Below are 20956 nucleotides of genomic sequence, written 5' to 3' on the forward strand. Positions count from 1 at the left end.
GCTGGCACGGGGGCGTCTTCATCAAACTCCGCTCGGCAGCTCCCCCCGCTTTGTCCCCCGCCACCACCATCACAATGCGGGAGCGCGGGGCCCTGGCCGAGGTCCCGGCCCGCCGCTTTCATCGCCCGCGGACCCTCGGGCGCGCCCCTCCGCGTCGCCTGGAGACGGCGCCCCGGGGGGGCGGGGGGAGACGGGGGGGGGAGACTGTGGGGGGGGGAGACGCGCGGCCCGAGCCCCGGGCCCCAGAACAAGTCTGGGACGAGCGGGCCGCCGGCTCCTCTCGGAATCTCCCCCCCCACATCGCCCCCCCCCCCCCTGCACTTTACATCTCCCCCACGTCTCCAGAGATCTCCCTGGCAACTCCTGATGCCGTCTCGACATCTGAGGGCGGTGCCGCTGGTCCGTGACCCGGCAGCGACTCGAGACATCTCCTTGGCCTCTGCCGACATTTGAAGGTTCCTCGGCGTGTCCCGACAACTCCTCCTCCTCCTCCTCGCATCTCCCCGCGTCTGCTGACATCTCGGGGGGTCTTCCGACACTCTCAGCCCACGGGCTACGAGGAGGCCAAGACGGCCCTGGAGAGGGGACCCCTCTCAGGAGACATCGTGGAGGGAGGGGGCCTGGTCCAGCTCGGAGCCTTCATCGCCCCCTGCACCCCCTCGCCGGTCACTCCCCTCCGCTCCTGCCTCGGCCGGCATGGAGAGGACGCGACCCCGTCGAGCGACGGCGAGGGGACCTGGGGTCGGGGCCCCAAGGGGATACCGAGGCGCCGTGGAGACCCCGGGGGGATACCGATGCGCCATGGAGGCCCTGTCCGTGTTCGGGCCGCAGGGACCCGGGGTGACCTCGGCTCCTCCACGGGGTTGAGTCTCCCCCCCCTCCTCCTCCTCCTCATCCCCATCGTCTCAGCCCCACGCACTCTCACACTCTCTAACACTCTCTCACACTCACTCTAACATTCTCTAATACTCTCACACACTCTCTAACACTATCACACCTCTCACACTCTCTCTAACACTATCACACTCTCTCTCACACTCTCTAACACTCTCTCACACACACTCTAACATTCTCTAACACTCACACACACTCTCTCACTCACACTCTCACACACTCTCTAACACTGTCACACTCTCTAACACTCTCTCACTCACACTCTCACACACTCTCTAACACTGTCACACTCTCTAACACTCTCACACTCTCTAACACTCTCACACTCTCTAACACTCTCTAACACTCTCTAACACTCTCTCACACACACTCTAACATTCTCTAATACTCTCACACACTCTCTAACACTCTCACACTCTCTCACACACTCGCACTCTCTCACCTCTCTCACACTCTAACACCCTCACACTCTCTCACACTATAACACTCTCACACACTCTCTCACACTCTCACACACTCTCTCACACTCTCACCTCTAGCACACTCTCACTCTCTCACACTCTCACACCTCACACTCTCTCACACTCTCACCTCTCACACTCTCTCACACTCTCACCTCACACTCTCTCACACTCTCTAACAGTCTCTCACACTCTCTCTCACACTCTCACCTCTCACACTCTCTCTCACACTGTCTCACACTCTCTAACACTCACACTCCCTCTCACACTCTCACCACTCTCACACTCTCTAACAGTATCTCTCACACTGTCTCACACACTCTCTCACACTCTCTAACACTCTCACACTCTCTAACTCTCACCTCTCACACTCTCACACACTCTCTAACACTCTATCTAACACTCACACTCTCTAACACTCACACTCTCTAACACTCACTCTCACACACTCTCTAACACTCTCACACTCTCTAACACTCTATCTAACACTCTATCTCACACTATCTAACACTCTACCTCACACTCTCTAACACTCTCACACTCTCTAACACTCTATCTAACACTCACACTCTCACACTCTCTACCTCACACTCTCTAACACTCTCACTCTCTCTAACACTCTAACACTCACACTCTCTAACACTCTCACTCTCTCTAACACTCACACTCTCACACTCTCTACCTCACACTCTCTAACACTCTCACACTCTATCTAACACTCTATCTAACACTCTAACACTCTACCTCACACTCTCTAACACTCTCACACTCTCTAACACTCTATCTAACACTCTAACACTCACACACTCACACTCTCTAACACTCACACTCTCTAACACTCTAACACTCACACTCTCACACTCTCTAACACTCACACTCTCTAACACTCACACTCTCACACTCTCTAACACTCACACTCTCTAACACTCACACTCTCTAACACTCACACTCTCTAACACTCACACTCTCTAACACTCACACTCTCTAACACTCACACTCTCTAACACTCACACTCTCTAACACTCTATCTAACACTCTCTAACACTCTCTAACACACTCTAACACTCACACTCTCTAACACTCTATCTAACACTCTCTAACACTCTCTAACACACTCTAACACACTCTAACACTCACACTCTCTAACACTCTATCTAACACTCTCTAACACTCTAACACTCACACTCTCTCTCTGCCGTGTTTTGTCTTCAGCGTTGCGATCTCAAGTAACGTCGAGCGTCTCATACTCGCCGGCTGATTCCGTAGTGCGTATAAACATGGTGACGTAGATTCCCTAGCGCGGATAAGTGGCCTCGCTTGACCTTTAGCAGCGGCACCGACTCCGTGTTGACTTGCAGGGTCATTGGCCGGGAAGGAGGAGCGACACCTTTAATACCGACAGGAACCCTCTCGGTGCGGATTATTATACCCCGCTGCTGTTGTTGTTGTTGTTTAACTTCCGCGACGTGCAGTGCACATGGGAATGGCCAATTGCACCGGTGTGACCCGGACAATTGGAACAGAGAAGCCTTGCCAGAAGTCTGCTTGCTCTACTTTCCTTACATCCCCCCTCCAGCATAATTGCAATTGAATAATATTGTGCACTCCTGATGCAGTAGCTGGAAAGTACAGCACCATTCTCGCGTATGATGGCAGCAGCAGTGAGTTGAGGATCTAAGTGACAATGTTGAGGTCTGCTGGCCACGAGAAGGGCTTCAGGAGTTGAAGTTGTTCGGTTGCTCCTCCGTTAGAGGAACGCGGCTCTCGGTGCTCGTAGCTTTCACTGCACGGCCCATAGTGTGGGTCGCATGGCCACAATCGCACTCCTGCAGCTTGTTGCTTAACTTTCCATTTAGGGGAGACGTGCACATCGGCCGGTTGTCTGTGGTTCCACCCGTGTCTTCGAGGATGGATGTCAAAGCCAGAATGGGGGACGGGGAGGGGGATTGTTCTGGACGTCCGCAAGCACAGACAGACACAACCAGGTGGAGACGTGTTGCATCAACCCCACCTGTCACGTACAGGAGACACGCGGCTTGCTGCTCATTGGACCTCGAGTGACGGCGGCGTGGCATCGAGCAGCCAATCGCCCATCGAGCCAGCTCACAGTGGCCGGCATCCCGAGGTGTGTACCTGAACACGGGGTGCGTGGTGGATGTGTGATGGGAATTGGCAAAGTAGGGGGCACAGGTGGAGCATCGGCAAGTCATCTCAGTCAACCCATGGCACCTGGGGTCTGTTCCTGACCTCCTGCTCGCGGGCGTTCGACACTTCACGTGGCCTCTACGTGCACCTAGCTTGGCACAAGTGCCGTGGTGACATCACCGCCACTTATTGGTGAATGGCGGTTGTTGTTGATAAATGTGTGTGGTGAGGACTCCACCGTGCCCACATATTGACATAATACAGGGGTTTTTTGGGTTAGATCACGATCTAAATACAGGTTTTTTTCGGGTAATATTAGTTGTGAAAGCCGACGTGTTAAATTATATTCTATGCTTGATGGCAGCAATACGTTCAGGAGCTAGATGCCAATATTGAGGTCTGCCAGCCACGAGAGAGCTTTAGGAGAGTGTTTGTGTCCGTTTTTTTCTCTAATCCTCCATTGAAAGAGCGCAGACGACTGTATGGTCCATAGTTTGGGTTGCATGGCCACAGACGCACCACTGTGGCGGTATCTTTAATTTTTCATTTATGAAGGAGATGCGCCCATCGGCCTGTTAATGTTCTGATGCAGTTGATGGTTAGAATGGTGCCTTCGAGGAATTTGTTGGGTGGCCTGTGCTCAGTAGCTTTTGAGACGACTCGGTTCCAGAGGAGCTACCAGGCTTTCACTGCCGGAGTGAGTGAAGTTTTAAGCCTGCAGCAGCTAATTGATGAGACTGGTGATGGAAAAACGAAACTAAACTACTTTTATTTTCCCAGGTAAGGCCCATTGAGCTATGTAGCTCTTTTTCAGAAGCGACCTGGCCACAAATGATAGCTCAAAAAAGTTATCACGTGGAAATGTATAGCAGCCAAATACTCTAAACGCGTGATGTTGATTCTAAATGTGGAGGGAAAAACCGGAGGACTTGCAGAAAAATTACTGCAACCACAGGTAGAGATACATGCAAATTACAAATATACTGGCGTCAGGGTTGGGATGAAACCCACGACCACCTGCATATCAGGCGAGGTAGTTAACATCTCTCCACCGTGGCGCCCACCGTGGCGTTAACAAGACTGGTGACGGAATAAAGAACAGAATCCGTTGATGGGCCCACCTGCCGTGGAGATGGAGCGATGAGATTGATTCATGTCCAGGTGTCAGGTGGATGGTAGCAACACTGGACCGTGAGGGATGGCAACGGCGTGGGGAGGCCTTCATCCAGCAGTGGATAGACAATGGCTGATGGTGATTACATTCACAGAGGCGTTCACGATTTTTCTCTGCACCGGTAGATTAGATGCCGATTTTGTTTCTGCGCCCGCTGGCTGTTAGGCACAACATTCCCTGCGAAACCCAAAACATTGCAGCTCTCTTGCCGGAGCAATTATTGGTTGTCCTTTGAATAAAATAACAGTATAGAATGTCAAAAAATGTGCAATTCAATCTAAGCCACACATTTATCAACTCACCCTAATCCAGGAGGTCACTGCAACGTTCTATAAATAGCAGACCTTGGAGCAATGCAAGTTGAGACATTCAAGAGTAAACTTCTCTGATGCCCTCACCCTGGCAACTTCAATCACCGGTCCTTGCCACACCCTCGCCCAGGTGATTGTGTCACGCTAACCACCCTTCGCCATTCATTTGCACCCTCCGCGATGTTTGGTACCAATTCGGTTTGTGTTTACAGCTGCTGCTAAACGCACGCTGCCACTTGCGCACAATGACTCCGGATCACATTACGCGACTCTTTATAGAGGGGTAAATCCCGTCCCATCTCAGGAACGTGAGATATGTGTGCATGTTGAACACATTTGCACCGTATGCAGCCAACCGTGCTAATCGTAGGTGGTTACGGCTTGCAAGAAGCCTTCATCCAGCAGCGTACTGATCATGGCTGATGATGATGAATCCCTCCCCAGGGCTGCTCCTGGGCCCAAAAGGCTGACCTTGTGGACAGAGGACTGACCCACGATCATAGGAGGTTTCCTCATTGTGAAGAGGAGGGCCCATCGCGTGATGAAGAGACGAGCTATCTCCATGATGAGCTTTCTCACGATGAGAGGACGCGAGCCCTTCACGATGAGGAGACGGTTGACGCAGATGACAAGAGGCACCTCTGTGACGAGGTGGAGAGGCTCCCTCATGGTGACGAGGTGAGAAGGCAACCCCAGAGTGTGGACAGACGCCTCCACGAGCAAGGGGAGCAGCGTACTCGTGCCGAGGAGTGGAGGGGGCTTCTTCGTGCTGAGGATTCTTATGACAAGAAGAGGATTCGTGACGACGTTTTCTCCAGGTGAGTTAGTGCACCTCCTGCTGCAACGGTTATAATTACACAATTGCAGCACATTATATTTATGGCCATTTGTCAGTTGACTATTGGATGACAAAGGCCTCCTCACACTGCCTTACAAAGGGGGTTTGTTCGATGGTCAGCGTGGGTTGCTGAAAAAGGGGGGGCCCGGACTGATCCGGTTTAGACGTCACTCGCCTCTGATGTTAGCCGTGGCCGGGAATCAAACTCAGGCCGTGGGATTCATAGCGCAGTGCGCTAACCACTGCACCACCACCCCTGAAAAATTCATCAGCTCACAATCTAGACAACCCAGAAATAGTTGGTTGCCTTGAATATGGGGGCCACTTACAATTGTTGAATGGTTAATAGTCATATAAGCAGGGGTCGCGGGGGTGGTGCTGTGCAGGTGGCGCATACCGATGTCGGTGCGAGGATCTCCGCTTCCTTTCCATGATTGCCATGGCCCCCGTGTCCCCTTAGCGACGGTGACCTGGCTCTCCCCGCTCTTCTGGGCGCCGACCTCGGGACTCCGCGTGCCGCGCGGGAACTCCTCGTCCCCCGGCTCCCTGCAGCGGTGAATATCCCTGCTGGGCGTGATTATACGTGTGTCGTGTTTCAAATGGTTCGCATTCCTGGTTGGGGGTTGACTTAGCCCATCATCGATTCAGGGATTGATCAAATATGCACCACTTTGAGGGGAAGTCAGCAGTGGTTGTCCTCTGGTTAAACTCATCCCCATCATAGGAACGCCGCGTCTCCACGCATCGCCACCAAAATGGCCAGCACCCTCGCTGTGGCGTAGCCGCTTTTTGTAACCTCAAGAAACTCCAGAGCTTGCAAAACCGTCTCCCCCACGTGGTCCTTGGCACCCATAAACCCTGGCTGGACTCCCTCACCTCCCTCGAATGGCTTCCCAGTTCCAGCAGGGTCAGCTACAATTTCGCCTGCTGCCTGTAGTTCTCGTCCCTCTCCGCAGCGCGACTCACGACCTCCTCTCTAAGTGGCAGCCCCCACTACCCGGAACGCAGCCATCATCGTACCGCTGCACATTCAAGCTGCAGCAGCAGCAGCAGCAGCCGCGTTCAGTCCACACCGACTTTTAAAAGACACTTTAAGAGACACTCTTGGGCGAGACTGAGCTTGGCTCTGCACCTCAGAGTTGTCCTTGGTTACTCTCCCATCAAAATCACTCTGACACTAAGCTATGGATTGTTTATGTCACTTGCAATTGCATTTGACGTCATATTTCCCAATGTGTTTATATATTAGTACAAACGCATGTTTAATGTTTCTGTAAATTATTTGAACTGTACGGTGATCAGTAAAAAAATAATCTGCCCGAGCCGACTTGCACTACAGGGAATTAATTATGTAACAGTGACTATTTGTGTTTGTGTGCAGTTGATTTCTGCTCTGATTTCTATCGTCTTCGTTGCTGTCCTATATATTTTTTGCTTTTGTTATAATTGTGTCTCAGGGCACTCGTGTGAATTAGACGATGCTGGTCTCTTGCGTTCTCCGCTGATTAACTAAAACAGACTTGAAACTTTTCATATGTCGTCTGTGCAGGTGGCAGAGAAAAGTAAAACCTGCGTGGGCACGGTGCCCAGTGGGCCGCCACAGCCGGCGGTGAGCCCCGTGTCCCACGCGGCGCACGGCCGCATGCGCAGTCCCAACGTCCGCGTGTCCGAGCGGTGCAGCGACGTCTCGCATGACCTCGTGCGCTGCCCCCCCGTCTACAACGACCTGGCCGGCGAGGTGAGCGCCTTGTGGGGAAACTCGCTCGGCAGGTGGAGGGCGCAAACCGCACGGGGGCTTAATTCACTGAATATTCTCCGGGTTGCCAAATTCCACATGGTGGCACGTGACCCCGTAACCGGTTCAGACATCAGCCGTGACGAGGAATCCAAATGAGCTCACCAGCTTCACAGCGCAGTGTGTGCCAATCACTAAACCACTGCTCCACCCCGAAAATAATGGTGAAGCATGTCAGAAATGAGATGCTTTAGTGGGATTTGGATTGTGAGAGGTGCTAGATTTCGTGTCGGCTGTGGTATCTTGACCGTTAATTGTTGGGGTTTGACATCTTCCTCCATGAGTATTTCATGCCAACCCTACTGCAGCAGGCTAAGCCTACTTTGTGACTTTGTTTGATGAGGTGGACCCGGCCAGCGTGCAAGAGATGGACGAGGCGGGGCTGCTGGCAGAGCGAACGGGTGACGGAGCGGACCAGATGCTCGACCTGGGCCAAGTGTTCTGTGACCTGGCCGCCCTGGCGGAGCCGTGGCGGCCGCAGCTCTACACTGTGAGTGCCCCTCGCCACCGGCTCCACCCCTGCCAGCAAACACAACGGCAGCTGTCTCCTATTTTAGGCCATAGGTTTTAGCTGGTGTAGGATGCTACGCTACAATAAATAATCATAATGTAATGCATAGCGCGCACAGTATGTCACGGCTGTAATGACCGTGAGTGTTGATGTGTTCAGCCAAGGTCAGTGTCGCACGAAAGCCAGGCAAAAGAGGTGGGGTCTTTAGGTGTCTCTTAAGCTATGAGGTGAATCAGGAGGTGAACAGGACGTGAATCAGGAACCCAACTACATATACATTAATTAACCGGGAAAAAATGTCTTGGCAAAACACTTAAACATGCTGGGTGTCACTGGTGTTCCAGCTAGGGTCTAGCTGTGGGGGCATGCCGGGCATCTTGAAGATGTCAACGCTGCCAGATTAGTTTTGCTCAAATCCCATAATCCTCTGTCCAGAAGAGCCCAAATGTGGCCCATTTGCCAGAGTGGAGCCCAAAGTTGGTTTTAAATCCAATTTCAACTGCATGCATGCCTGTGTATATGTATTTTCCTATTTATTAACATTAATGCACTGAGTAAATACATGATAATTGAGATTATACCTTTAACATTATTTTCGGGAAAACTGTCGTTGGTGAGACATTCGTTATGTACCACTGAAACACACTCACAATGACGAGTTTCTAAAATCGCCTTCAGCGTGACAGCTCTAAACTTTTACACAAGTAATAAAGGAGCTCTGTCAAACAAGTGCACAGGGCTCACAATTTAGTATGCGGGTATAATAGATAATAAAAAGTGGCGGTTTAGTTCTTGTGTAAATAGAGGTGATTTTTTTGTTACCCACAATAGCTTTAAAAACTCCTACGCATGAGCAGCATTGCCTGGTGTAACCACCATGCCCGCCGCTCGTGCTCTCACGTGCAGGCCCGGAAATCGCACGCGGACCACACTTTTCTTCCTCCCGGACGCTCTCACGAGTGATCCGGGGAAGATACGTGGGCAAAGGGGGCGATGGACTGCTCCGATCTCTAACCTGTGACCTCTGGCCCTGTGCAGGACTCGATGCTGCAGGGAGCAGCTCCGCGTTCCGTCCTGGATGACCTCCGACTGCCACGCACAGGCCTGTGCCTCCAGCTACACCTGCCGCTCAGGTGGGCTCACCGTGGACACACTGAGCGATTCATCCTTGTGACAAGATGCGCAAATACACTTGGCATCCAGGTCAGATCTGAATTAAAGTGTCACTGAACTTTTTAACTTGAGTGGTGCATCTCTTCATTGGCATCCCTGAGCCAGTGGAGGAAATTCCATTGTCTTATGGCAGGGGCCGGTCTCTCCATTGCACAGCCACTGATTGGCTAAGGCAATCCCAAACGTAATGCCCAAGTGGCTGGAAACCGTCGGCGGGTGTAACAGGCTACCTGCTCAAAGCAAGGGGGTCGTTACTGTTAACGACCCACTACTCGTCCAGCATTACGATACTCTTGAACATATTTCAACCACCATAACGTCCGAAAAGGTCAAATGAGATCATGAGCCGGGTTGATTAAGTCAATTAGTCGACTAAAATCTGTAATCGACCACTGTATTCATGGTCAATCACTCGGGCCCCTTGAACAACGGTGACCGAAGGTGGGAAACCCCCAAAAAGCCACGGCCAGCTTTACGTGGCCGACAATGCCGATGACATCACCAAACCCTGCCCATCACCTCCTGTCCAGCGGCACAGAGATGAGACTTAATAATCGAACCGATATTCGGCAGAACAACCGATTGTTTAAACACTCCAGCAGGAGATCTCATGCCAGGTGCTGTTTGCGTGCCCCGCAGAGGCACCCCCTTTTTGGGGGAGACGGGAGAAGCGGCAGCTGCTGCTGCTGCAGCTACTGCTGCTGCAGCTGCTGCAGCTCCCTTGGGGGTTGGTAGAGCCGACTCGCCTCCCCGGAGGGACCAGACTGCGCCGCCGCAGCGCCGGGTGCAGTCCTACGTCAGCGTCGACGAGTACCTGCGGTTTCTGTCCGCGGAGGTGAGTCAGAGCGGCGCGGATTTCGACGTGGGCGCTTGTGGACATTTGCATGATATATGCACGTATATCAAACATAACATTGTGACAAGATTTTGTTCCTTAGGAATTTCTCAAGCGAATAAATTGTTTATTTATTGAAATGGGAGTCATGTGTCAAGGGAAATCATTGATAACACAGCAGAACATCGACTCCCACGAGTGTTTAAAGGCAGACTGGAATCAATCTGTAAATACTGAGGAGCAAGACTTCATCACCTAGATTGATCGTGGCTGCTGATGTGTATGCCCGAGGTCAGTGGTGGGCGACCTGCGTCCCGTGGAGCCCCCCCCTCGTGGTGGCCTGCTCTTAGTGGGTCTAGGCCGATGCGTGGGGTCGTGATTAGTGCACAAGCACGGCGTCAAGCTTGTGACCCATGGAGGTGGAGGGCTGCTCATATGGCCCACTAACCCGTCGAGGTTTCCCATCAATGCCCAAGTGTGACAATTTCATTCACAACGATTTAGGCAACCAGAGCAGTTAACTTAGATACACGGCAGTCTTAAATCTATGGTGCATTGGCTAGTTAGTATATTACATTTTGCACGTCTTCCTGTACAGGAGCCCGACCTTCTTGAAGTTTTACTGGCGGGGGAGGCCGGGGAGGACGGCCTACGATCTGCTCGCCGCTCGGCCCGTGCCCAGAGCCCCACGGACGTCCAGGTGCAGCCGGAGGTGAGAGACAAACGCCACGAGGGGCACCGCCGTCGCCAGGCCTCGCTCGTAACATCCCCTTCCGTGGGCTACCAGGGGGGGAGAGCCACCGCAAAGGTCGCGTCAGGGTCGTCGGGAACCCAGGCGAAACACGTTCGCCACGTACCCTTCCCTGTGTGAGCACGCCGTCTCCATCGTGTCTCCAGCCGACCGACGGCGAGCTGCAGGAAAGGCTGCAGAGGCTGTGGGAGGCTCTGGGCATGTCCGAGTGGGAGCGCATGGCAATGACGATCAAGTACACGTCCGCGGAGAGCGTGGGACACCTGCACCAGGTGATGGGCATGCGGTAGCAAGACAGCGTGCGCATAGCTCGCAATCATTGCTTTGAAGAGAACGCGCACCCATTCACATGGTATTAAAAACCTTGTGTTCGTTTTATCCCCGTGGTTCTTCACCGTGCCGCATTTATAATGTTTAGTCCCTAGGACTCTGGGAGGAGGCAGCCACTCTGGTCACGCGCAGGGAGGAGCTGCTGAGGAGCCTCGCCCAGTTCGAGCGATCAGCCTCGTGCCCGGATCGGCTGCTCCATAAAGGTCAGCCGCGAGGTCATCCCAACGAGCCAGCAGCGAACCGACGTGTTGTCTCCCAGGCAACGGCTGGGCCCCTGTGACCTGATATGGTCCCTGCCGTAGTTCGGTTTCGTGCTTTCTGTTTGGACAACTGTCACAATAAATGTCTTTAACTCCGACAATGTTTGTTCTGGAATCCCCACCACACCTGGGTGTCTGTACTGCCGATTACATTCCTCTGTCCAGGTCAAGGCTGAACAGTACTACCGTATTCCTCTCTAAGACTGTCTCTTAATTGTCTTTGTCAAATTTACACCATGCCTTGTTGTCATATTCTTCCCTCTGACATATAATGATGAAATTACGCACTCCCGTTAGGCCTTGTGGTTGTTGTAAAGTATATAAAAATACGTGCGGCAACAGATATATGCAAATTCAAGATTACGCAGGACACCTCATCAAGACATTGTAGGATTCAATGTTTGACGAGTTATAATTATGTTTTGCCTGTCTAGCTGGCGCACCGTCACAGAGGCTCACGGAAGACAAACGGCGCGCAGCGTTCTATCGAGAGGCGGCAGGGCTGGAGGGGAAGCTGCGCCGCCTGCTGGGAAACATCGAGCGCAAATTCGGCGATCAGGTCCACTACAAGGTCAGCCGCTGCGTCACCCGTTCAGTCACGGCCGTTCGCTCATTTGGTCGGTGAAAACGCGACCGCTCGACGGTAGCGCGTGTGGTGATGCGGAGTCGTGACGGGAGCGTGGCCCGTTCGCCCCCAGGGGTGGCCGTACGTGGAGAGGATGCGGCGCGACCGTGTGGAGATGCTCTACGCCATACAGCAAGAGCGACGTGCGGGCGGGACGCTCGCCTTGCCTCAACACGCCCGGCCTCAACGTGCCCGGCCGGAACACAAGCGGGCGCAACAGCACGCGCTCGCGCCGCCTCCACACGTCCATCAAGACCGTGCGGAAGCGGAGACGTGCGGCTCGCTTGGCCTCTCACAGAACACCCCACCACAACACGCGGACATGCAGCCACAACACGCGGACGCGCAGCCACAACACGCAGACGCGCAGCCACAACACGCGGACATGCAGCCACAACACGCTGCCACGTGACAGCAACACGGGTCACTTCAAGCAAACCATCGTGCCATAGCAAATGCTGCCCTGGTCACAACGCAAACAGGCATTGCCACAACGAGGGCAGCCGCAACAGAGGCACAGACGAAACAACAACACGCGCGCACTGCACGGCAACACGTCACACAACTACAGGACACAAAAATACGATAAAACTAGCGTACCCAGGAAATACGCACCACGTGAACACACATTTGCGTGTTAACACCCGTGCATGTGACAGCACGTGCTCTCACACATTCACAACTTTGCACAGGCCATGCTATAAAAATGTGTTCACCACTGTTTTAATGTACAGATCAACTCCAATAAATGTACAAATTCATGCTGCAGTTTTAAATTAATCGACGACCAACACAAACAAGTCGCCGTGGACAACACGATTGTTAATAAATACCAGAGCAGTCCAGTCCATTATGATCCACCACCTTTTCACGTCAACCAATGAACAGATGTACACAAACTGCGTATTACCCACTTCGCTCGTCAATTTACACCTGCACGTCATACATGTGATGTAGTATAATTAGCCAGCGCAGAGATCTGGAAAGCAGATATGAATCCTGGGCAGAGGGAGATAGGGACAGGCAATCGGTGCCTGTATCAAGGCTCTCTCTGCACTACAGCCCCTGTGCCCGCAAGCAATTCCTTATCCAATGAATGAGAGTGCTGCAGGCACCTACACCGACGCATACAAATTAGAATCATTGGCCAAATTGGAAATCTGGGAATGTGGCGGGCAATGAGGTACGGAGCTGCAAACCGAGCAACCCTCGAGGGTGGGACAAGCTGCTCGGTGGGCGAGCGGTGCCGGGTGGAGGTGACGGTGACCCCTGCGGCGGAGGGTGCAGACAGGCGGCCACAGCCACGGCAGCCTGTCGGCTTGAGGCCGATCACCAAGGCCTCACGATGTCCTCCTGCGAGAGTTACCAAAGTGCTGGGACGCGGCACTTCTATACGGGACGCTCATCAGGCAAGTTTGGCCTCCTCTATGTAAATTACTCGGGTGGCAGGTGTGAGGGGCAAGTGTGGCCAACCTATCAGTGCACGGACAGGGTTGGGGTCCCAGTTAAAGCATCCCAAATATTAATACTTGGCCCCAATAATGGTCTCGAATAATTAAGAACTAGAGATAAGAAAAAAACATAACATCTGCAGTGGCAATATCTTAAAAGCAGCCATTAATGGTAAGAAATATTAACATCACAGCCACTGAACACACCTTGAAATGTGAAACATAATGATTGCCACACCTTGGCATCAGCGTGCGCATGGTGTGGGTTCACAAGCATCACATGCAAGGCTCGTTACCCCTGACACGAGACACTGCGGTGACATCATTCATGAACGTTCCCTCCCTCCCACCCACCGTCCCTCGGGTCACGACCCCAAGGTTGGTCACCACATCAAAACAGTAATTGGGGTCGTATTTTATGAGGATGAGTTGTCGACAATGCGTGCCTACACAGGAGGCACACAAGGAGAGGGAGTGGTCACCCCTTGCCTCGGGGGTTCTGGGTCCCACCGTGTGCCAGGGCAGGTCCCACTGCAAGGGCGAGAGGGCCCCTGCTCATCTGCGCATCCCCGAGCGAGCGGTGGTGCTGCTGCTGCTGCTGCCAGACCTCGCGCTGGCGCTCGTCTGTGTGGCCTTAGTCACCTCCTCCAGGAAACTGCACACATGTTCACAGATGCAGTGTCACATTCACCAGCTGGCAGAACATGATCATCTTCCTTTAAACAGTAAAGAGCCCTCCGAGTTTCATTATTGCCTAGATTTCCTAACTTACGATACAATTTTGATTTATGTGTCTAATAAATGTGGATATTAAGGTGCCTGGGTCTTTAACGCCCCCTGCAGAGCACAATATGCACTTTGGTTGCGAGCAACCACTGAATATAACCACTGTGGGAATCGATCAGCCTCGATGAAAAATGCTCAGTGCAACTACGTTCAAATATTGCCTATTATCGATCCATGCGAGGCCAGTTAAGGAAAGGCAGAGATCTCTGTAAACTCCATGACAGGGACCCAAGGTCATGACATCATCGTTCCGTAGCGATGGCGCCACGAGCACAACGTACCTGCGTGTGTTATGGATGTTGGTCCCTCCGAGGATGACGCGCACGCCTGGGTTCGTACGGTTTAGGTTGTAGACGGTCAGCGCCTCCTCGTACGTCGCCCCGCCAACCATGAACACGATGACGTCCTGCGGCCTGCGCACACCCAGCAGCGGCACGCGGCTCTCACCGAAGCCGAAATCTTTCCACACTCTCGCGCATCACCAAAACGCCGGCGTGGATTATGTCTTTCACTCAAATCTCCATCCCTCTGTGCTGCTCGGACGAGGCAGTGGCACTGCCAATCAGTTGGAACCGCGGCGAGTCCTGCCTGCCCGTTGCGCAAGGGAAATATTCGGTTTTTTCCACACGGGGGCGACCTTTGAGCGTCGAGCGATCGTTTCACAGCCCTCGAGCTGTACCTGTCGCGCAGGCTGCTGGAGCCCAGGTAGGGGTGGCTGGCCTCCTTGAGACGACCCTTGAGCAGCTGGTCCAGGGTGTCAGCCAGCAGGGGCTGGTGTTGTGTGTACACGTTCTGGATGCCCTGAAAAGCAGAGAACCGCGTTGGCGCGTTAACGGCCCTGCAACAAGACAAGTGGCGGCGTCGTGACGGCAGACGGCACACTGCAAAATATGACGAAAACTACCTTGAGGCCTTTGAAGAACTGCTTGGTGATGGACATGGGGTCTTGGCTTCCAAACAGGTCACTCCCACGCACGCGTAACCCCCCGTACTCCAGAACGGAGTTGACCAGCTGTTAGGAAGAACACAACGCCTGAGTGAGGACCGAGCCGTTGATGCCAGCGTGGAAGCAACGGGAACCGGGGACGGTGACAGCGGTGACAGCGGTGACGGCAAGGTACCTGGCGGTACTGCGAGGAGACCTGGCGGCGCGAGAGGTCCTCAAGCAGTCCGGACAGGTTGTTGCTGCTGTGGCGCTCGTAGCGCAGAGCGTAGAGCATCACGAGCCGTGCCGCGTCCAGCTCGCTCACCTTGGGCTGCTGCAGCATGCGCCGCAGGCTCTGTGATCATCACGCAAGTGACCAACGCTGTCAACCGGAAGTAAGTGGACTTGAGCAGGACGTGTCACTAGAAGGGACGGTGACCAGTGGTTGAGACTAACGAAGGTTAGTCAGCCGAGGGAAGGAACGTACCCGAGAGGACATCTGCCATGGAGACAGAGCAAATTAAATATGCCGTGAGCAGATGCTAGTGGACTGTTACAGGACCCTAAGAGATGGCGAAAGCTTGAGGAGGCCTTCACCCCGCAATGGTTTGATCGTGGGTGATGATAAATTGCCATGCGCATGGCCAACAACACCCATGCCTCTACGTGCGCATGCCCACACTTGCACATCCACGTGCACGCACTCATGCCAGTGTGTGCGTGTGCGCATCCCACCTGCAGTGCGCTAGAGTGGTCGCTCTGGCAGGCCAGCTCCTGCTCGAGCTCAGAAACGCTGAGAAGGGAGCGAGAGGCGACGAGCCGCGACAGCTCCCCCACCACCGTCACGTGCTTTGACACGGTGCCCGACATCTTCTTGAACTGGGGATAGTTCTCCACAAATGCCTTCGCACGCACACACGCACAGGGGTGGTCGACTCAAGGGAAAACGAACAAGGGAATGCGCACGTCTCAGTGTTGCGATTATCTAAGGCTTATGAGTGCGATGGATGAATGGAATAATCGGCGCTCACCTTCATATCAGCGATGGACTCCACCTTCTGCGAGCTTTTAGACTTTTTCTGAAATTCTTCCATTAGGTTCTTAATGTTCGTGCCAATCTCACCAAAGTTCAGGTACATATTCTGCAAGATTCAAAACACATTCGCCACACATTATAGAGCTTGAAGATAATAACCATCTTAATAACATTCACTGAACTATATGAGGAAAAAAAAAAGTGTCTCCATGCTCAGACAGCAATGAGGCGGTGCACTTATGGTCGCATTGTCAGACTTAAGCTAGCGGTGGAAATTCCTCATTCCCATAGCTGGAGCCAGTCTCTCCATGGGAGGACCACTGTTAAAACGTGAGCGGGCGTACAGGGCTAAGGCGAGCGGGCCGCGGGGAGGGCGGCACCTACGCTGGCGTAGAAGTCGTCGTGCTCGGAGGAGAGGACAACCTCCTTGAGGTCGCGACCCACGCCCGGCACGCTCGATAGGTCGATGCGGTTGTTGTTGATGCCGAGGAGCTCGTGCACCATGGCCTGGTAGGTCCACTGCACACGCAGCACCACACACAGAAACGCGATTCCAGCATGTGCATATCCAACGCGGTTTCACAAATTGTATCAAACTCGATGGCACAGGTTCACCACCAATACTGGGCAGACAATGATCCTGAAACCACGAGTCTGATATACAGTGCCTTACGAGGCAAGGTTGGTGGATCGTGCTGAGACCACAATGTTAGCCTGTTAGAATGTTTTCTAATTTAAGGCAGCATTATCAGTGAATGTGTTTGATATTCGTTGAAATGAATGTTGCAGGGCTATGATGTGGTCTACTAATCCCTCATATCGGTGGGGTTTCTCCATGCTGCCCATGTTTATATATATATGCATCCACCGTGGAGCTGAAGCAATACAATCAGATTGTGTACAAGTACGAGATGGATTGATACATCGCAGGACCTTAACAGGTGGCAGCTTGGGAAATCCTTTATCTAGCACCGGATTGATGACAGCGGATGGCGTGTTATCTGACATTGGCCGTGGCTGTGCAGGGCTGTGCTCGGTGTGGTTGGTTTGGTTGGACCAGGGGTGTGCTGCCTAAGCCACCGAGTGCCCCGTTGGTGCCAGGTGTCCTGTAGCTTCTGAAAGGACGAAGCCACAGGGCCGCAACGGGCGCCACCTGGTTGAGCAGCGGCGTGATGGCGTCGTCGTTGCGGTCGAGCACCAGCAGCAGCGGGGGGACGTCTGTCTTGCGGAAATCGAACAGCGCCGCGTCCTTAGAAATCATTTGCTTGAAACGTCGTTGGGAAAAAAATGTCGGGGAAAATAAGTTAGGATGATAAAATGACAGCTCACACTTGCTGAACTTTTGGATGGAAATGTAAAAAAATGTGGAATATCCCCAATAAGCCATAACGAATGTTGTGTTTATCACTAGGACAGAGCTAACTACAAGTCTAGGCGTGAATCTAACCTTTAAGCCAAGCAAAAAACCAAACCCTGCCAAATATTTACCAGGTCTTAATCCTAGCATTGACCATACATGAGCTCTATCCTAACTCTTGCTCTACTCTAAGACCAGCGATACCGTAACTCTAGTCCTATCCTAACTTTATTCAGGCCCAGATCATAACCACGGGGATGACTTTACATATTCTCTGCTATGCTTATGGTTAAGGCTTGATCTAAATACAAAGCTCTTACCATAACCCAAGTGCTACCCTATGCATAACTATATTCATAACTCAAGCATTAACTTAAACTTAGCGCCATTAAGCGACACAGGCATTAGTGGCTGGATCACCAAACACGTCCCATGTGGGCGTGGACTGGGCCACGCGGGACTGGCGGGAGTCGGGGAAGCAGGCACCTTGACACACTCGGCGAGGCGGCGTGCCAGCTCCGACGAGTGCTGGTACCGAATCACCGGGCACTTCTTGAGTGACAGCAGCACGGCGGTGAGTCCGAGGGTGGCTCGCGTCAGCAGCACCGGATCCCAGCTGCGACCCTGTCAGGGGCGGATGCCACCATAGTCTTGTCACGATGGCTGGTGTCTTAATCATCAATATCTTCTTTATTATTTATATCACTAAACCTCCCATGCAGTATATATCGAGGCGCCAGACCAAAGGGTTATTTGCGATGACTCGGTTAGAAAGTGACTGCAGACAAAATACATTGTTCAAAAACAACACAATATAACAGTATACAAAACCAACCAGAATAAACCAAATTGAAAGTTTGATTGTGCTCAAAATTATTCTATTTTGGTCCTCTTCATACCAGTATACACTATATGAAAATATGTATTGACTTTAGTCTTAAATTTATTAATTGTAGGCACGTTAATAATATTTCTGGGTCCATTGTTCTACAACTTACGTGAAGTCTCAAAAGAAAAACCAGGCAGGTAACTCCAGCAGGGTGACTAGGCGTAACGAAAGGACGTCTGTGAGTGCGCAAACCTGTGAGCAGCCGGTGAGGTTCAAGGAGAATATGTGGGGACTGATGGCAATATAGTCAGCGTAGAACTCCTGCAGAGACATAGAGAGAATCCACGTGGTCAGGGCTGGCAAAGGAGATGAATACCACTCCACGCTCATTTGCACACGGAGCTGCTTTGACATGGTTTTGTGCAATAATGCAGGTGCAAGCTTGCAGGGTCTAGCAAGTGAAAGGGGCGGTGCAGTGAGGTGGCATCAGTGGCATCGGCAACAATGACCTCTTGACCCTGAAACACAGTAGTGTGAGTGTGTGTGCGTGCGCTAGTCACCTTCAGCTCCCGCACGACCTCGTGCTCGTCTGCCTCGGCCAGCGTCTTCACGTCGCTCTTGCTCACCACGTTGCTGAAGTCTGCCGGGATGAACCGCACCACAGACTCAACCCTCAGTGCGTAAACCTTGAGTTGCTCCCATTAGCACCGGACAATCGCTCACAACAGTCACAATCAGAACCGGTATACTACCATGACCAGTCTCCCTCGACAGGAATTTCCAGTTAGAGGGAAATGTGCCACTTGTCTCAACGCCTCCAGTGGATGGCTGCCTCCAGCTGAAATCTCAATGGGAGTCTACTTAACTCCCGCTGTGTCACAAGAGCCACTCAAACATATCTTGTTAACAAGTGGCTTAAAATCAACACTCCAACTTGTGACGTCATGTAGGTCTCATGCATGGACTTGACAAAAAGTAGTTCCCATCAATATTTGACAACAACAAAAGTTTTGGTTAGTGTTAGTTAAAAAAAATAAACTATATTTCCAGCAGGTTCATTCCACAGCTGAAATTTGGAGAAAAATCAGTTTGTATATTATGTGTAAAAATCTATTCCGGCCATTTTCAATTCATCAATGGATGAAGGCTTTCCCATACTATCTCAGTTATTCTTTAAGCATATTTCACCATGTTGGTTAGTGCAGGTTGGAAAAGATGAGGGGAGGGTGGGACTGGTTATGGTACCGCTTGCCAATGGTGTTAGCCACGACCGAGTCTGGAGCACATCGCACGAACCGCTGCACTTACAGATGAAGTATAATCCATACTTGGGCCGCCTGAGTTCTTGCACCAACAGCTCGATGCTTTCCTGTCAAAAAGCAACACGTTGACATCATCAGCTATGCAGTTGACAACATTGCAACACAAAATACAAGCACCACAGTGTATCCCTTTGTTATTTGTTGACGGGAGCTCAACGTCTCCACCTATCAGGAAGCGGGCACTCACCTTGACGGGCCGGATGAAACAGACGGCCTTCAGATGCTTCATGGGCTCGCGGTTGACAGAGTCCACCCTCTCGAAGAGGTACACTTCCTTCTGGAGGATTTCCGACTGGGAGTAGACCATGCTCACAATGCTGGTCTGGAGGAAAACGCAGACGCGTGTTAGACAAAGATACACACACACCTAGGACTACATTTAGAGATCGCGCGAGGGTTAATGTCTGGTTGGTGTGCTTTCCTGAGCAGTGACAAGGGCTGTAACAATCGCGTTATGGTTTCGTTCAGTTAGGATTAGATCTAAGTTTTGGTTAGCGTTAGTTTCAAGCAGGCTAGACAGAGTAGACATTACTCGCCCGAACCCGAAGACTAACGCTATCACTCTACCACCACCCCGACATATTTCCGTAACCATAACACGAGACCTAAACAGACACAGTCCAGAAGTCGGAGTGACACGCAACCTGCCTCAACAATCCCCCACGGACTCGGTCACACATTCAACCACGGAACCAACCACGGGGCCATCCTCACCCCGCGCCCCCCACTCCCAAGCACGCCCACCCCGCCCGGCTGCTAGGAAAAGCGTAAGGCTCCGCGCGGGCCTACGCGACAGCAGGCCGGTAAAGATGCCGCGCCTGGGACCCGTCGGGGCTGGACACCGGAGCGGGGCTCACGCACCGTGTCCTTGTCCATGAGCAGGACCTTCATGCCGGGCCCCGTCTCGCCGATCATCTTGCACACATACTGCTTCACGGCCGACACCACGTCCATGATGATGGTGGCGGCAACAGTGACAGCAACAGCAGCAACAAATCGATCCACCACGAACGACGATTCCCAGAAACGATTGCGGCGAATCGAATCGATTCTTCCGCTCCAGGCCGGGGTCTATCCACTGCGAGACGAGGCCACCCGGAGCCGGCGCGAGTTACTTTGCTCTTAACGAGTCCCGAATACCTGCAAG

General features: G+C 52.5%; 2 protein-coding genes across 3 annotated transcripts; one reads left to right on the plus strand and one right to left on the minus strand.

Annotated features, from left to right (window-relative positions):
• The first annotated feature begins 214 nt into the window (after positions 1-214).
• On the plus strand, positions 215-12821 carry CCDC87 (coiled-coil domain containing 87). Of its 2 annotated transcripts, none has more exons than XM_078854980.1 (13): positions 215-862; positions 3380-3480; positions 5451-5803; positions 6284-6377; positions 7373-7561; positions 7962-8108; positions 9168-9262; positions 9942-10137; positions 10736-10849; positions 11035-11160; positions 11307-11421; positions 11913-12049; positions 12177-12821. In XM_078854980.1, the coding sequence occupies exons 1-13, from the start codon at positions 697-699 to the stop codon at positions 12513-12515; spliced, it is 2172 nt and encodes a 723-aa protein (XP_078711106.1). In that variant the 5' UTR covers positions 215-696; the 3' UTR covers positions 12516-12821. The 2 variants fall into 2 exon arrangements, with proteins under 2 accessions (XP_078711106.1, XP_078711105.1); XM_078854979.1 differs by having other exon boundaries at positions 5430-5803; positions 12177-12820.
• Positions 12822-12835: 14 nt separating this feature from the next.
• Positions 12836-20825, minus strand: VPS45 (vacuolar protein sorting 45 homolog). The gene is made up of 15 exons (XM_078854981.1): positions 20671-20825; positions 19997-20131; positions 19796-19856; positions 19048-19127; positions 18740-18808; positions 18145-18282; positions 17455-17565; positions 16686-16820; positions 16297-16407; positions 16001-16168; positions 15462-15620; positions 15245-15352; positions 15020-15141; positions 14622-14753; positions 12836-14209 (listed from the first exon to the last, which is right to left on the minus strand). Exons 1-15 carry the CDS (start codon positions 20761-20763, stop codon positions 14110-14112), a joined length of 1722 nt encoding a protein of 573 aa, XP_078711107.1. The 5' UTR covers positions 20764-20825; the 3' UTR covers positions 12836-14109.
• Positions 20826-20956: the final 131 nt, after the last annotated feature.

Source organism: Lampetra fluviatilis, chromosome 3, assembly GCF_964198595.1.
Source record: "Lampetra fluviatilis chromosome 3, kcLamFluv1.1, whole genome shotgun sequence".
Taxonomy (NCBI): Eukaryota; Metazoa; Chordata; class Hyperoartia; order Petromyzontiformes; family Petromyzontidae; genus Lampetra; species Lampetra fluviatilis.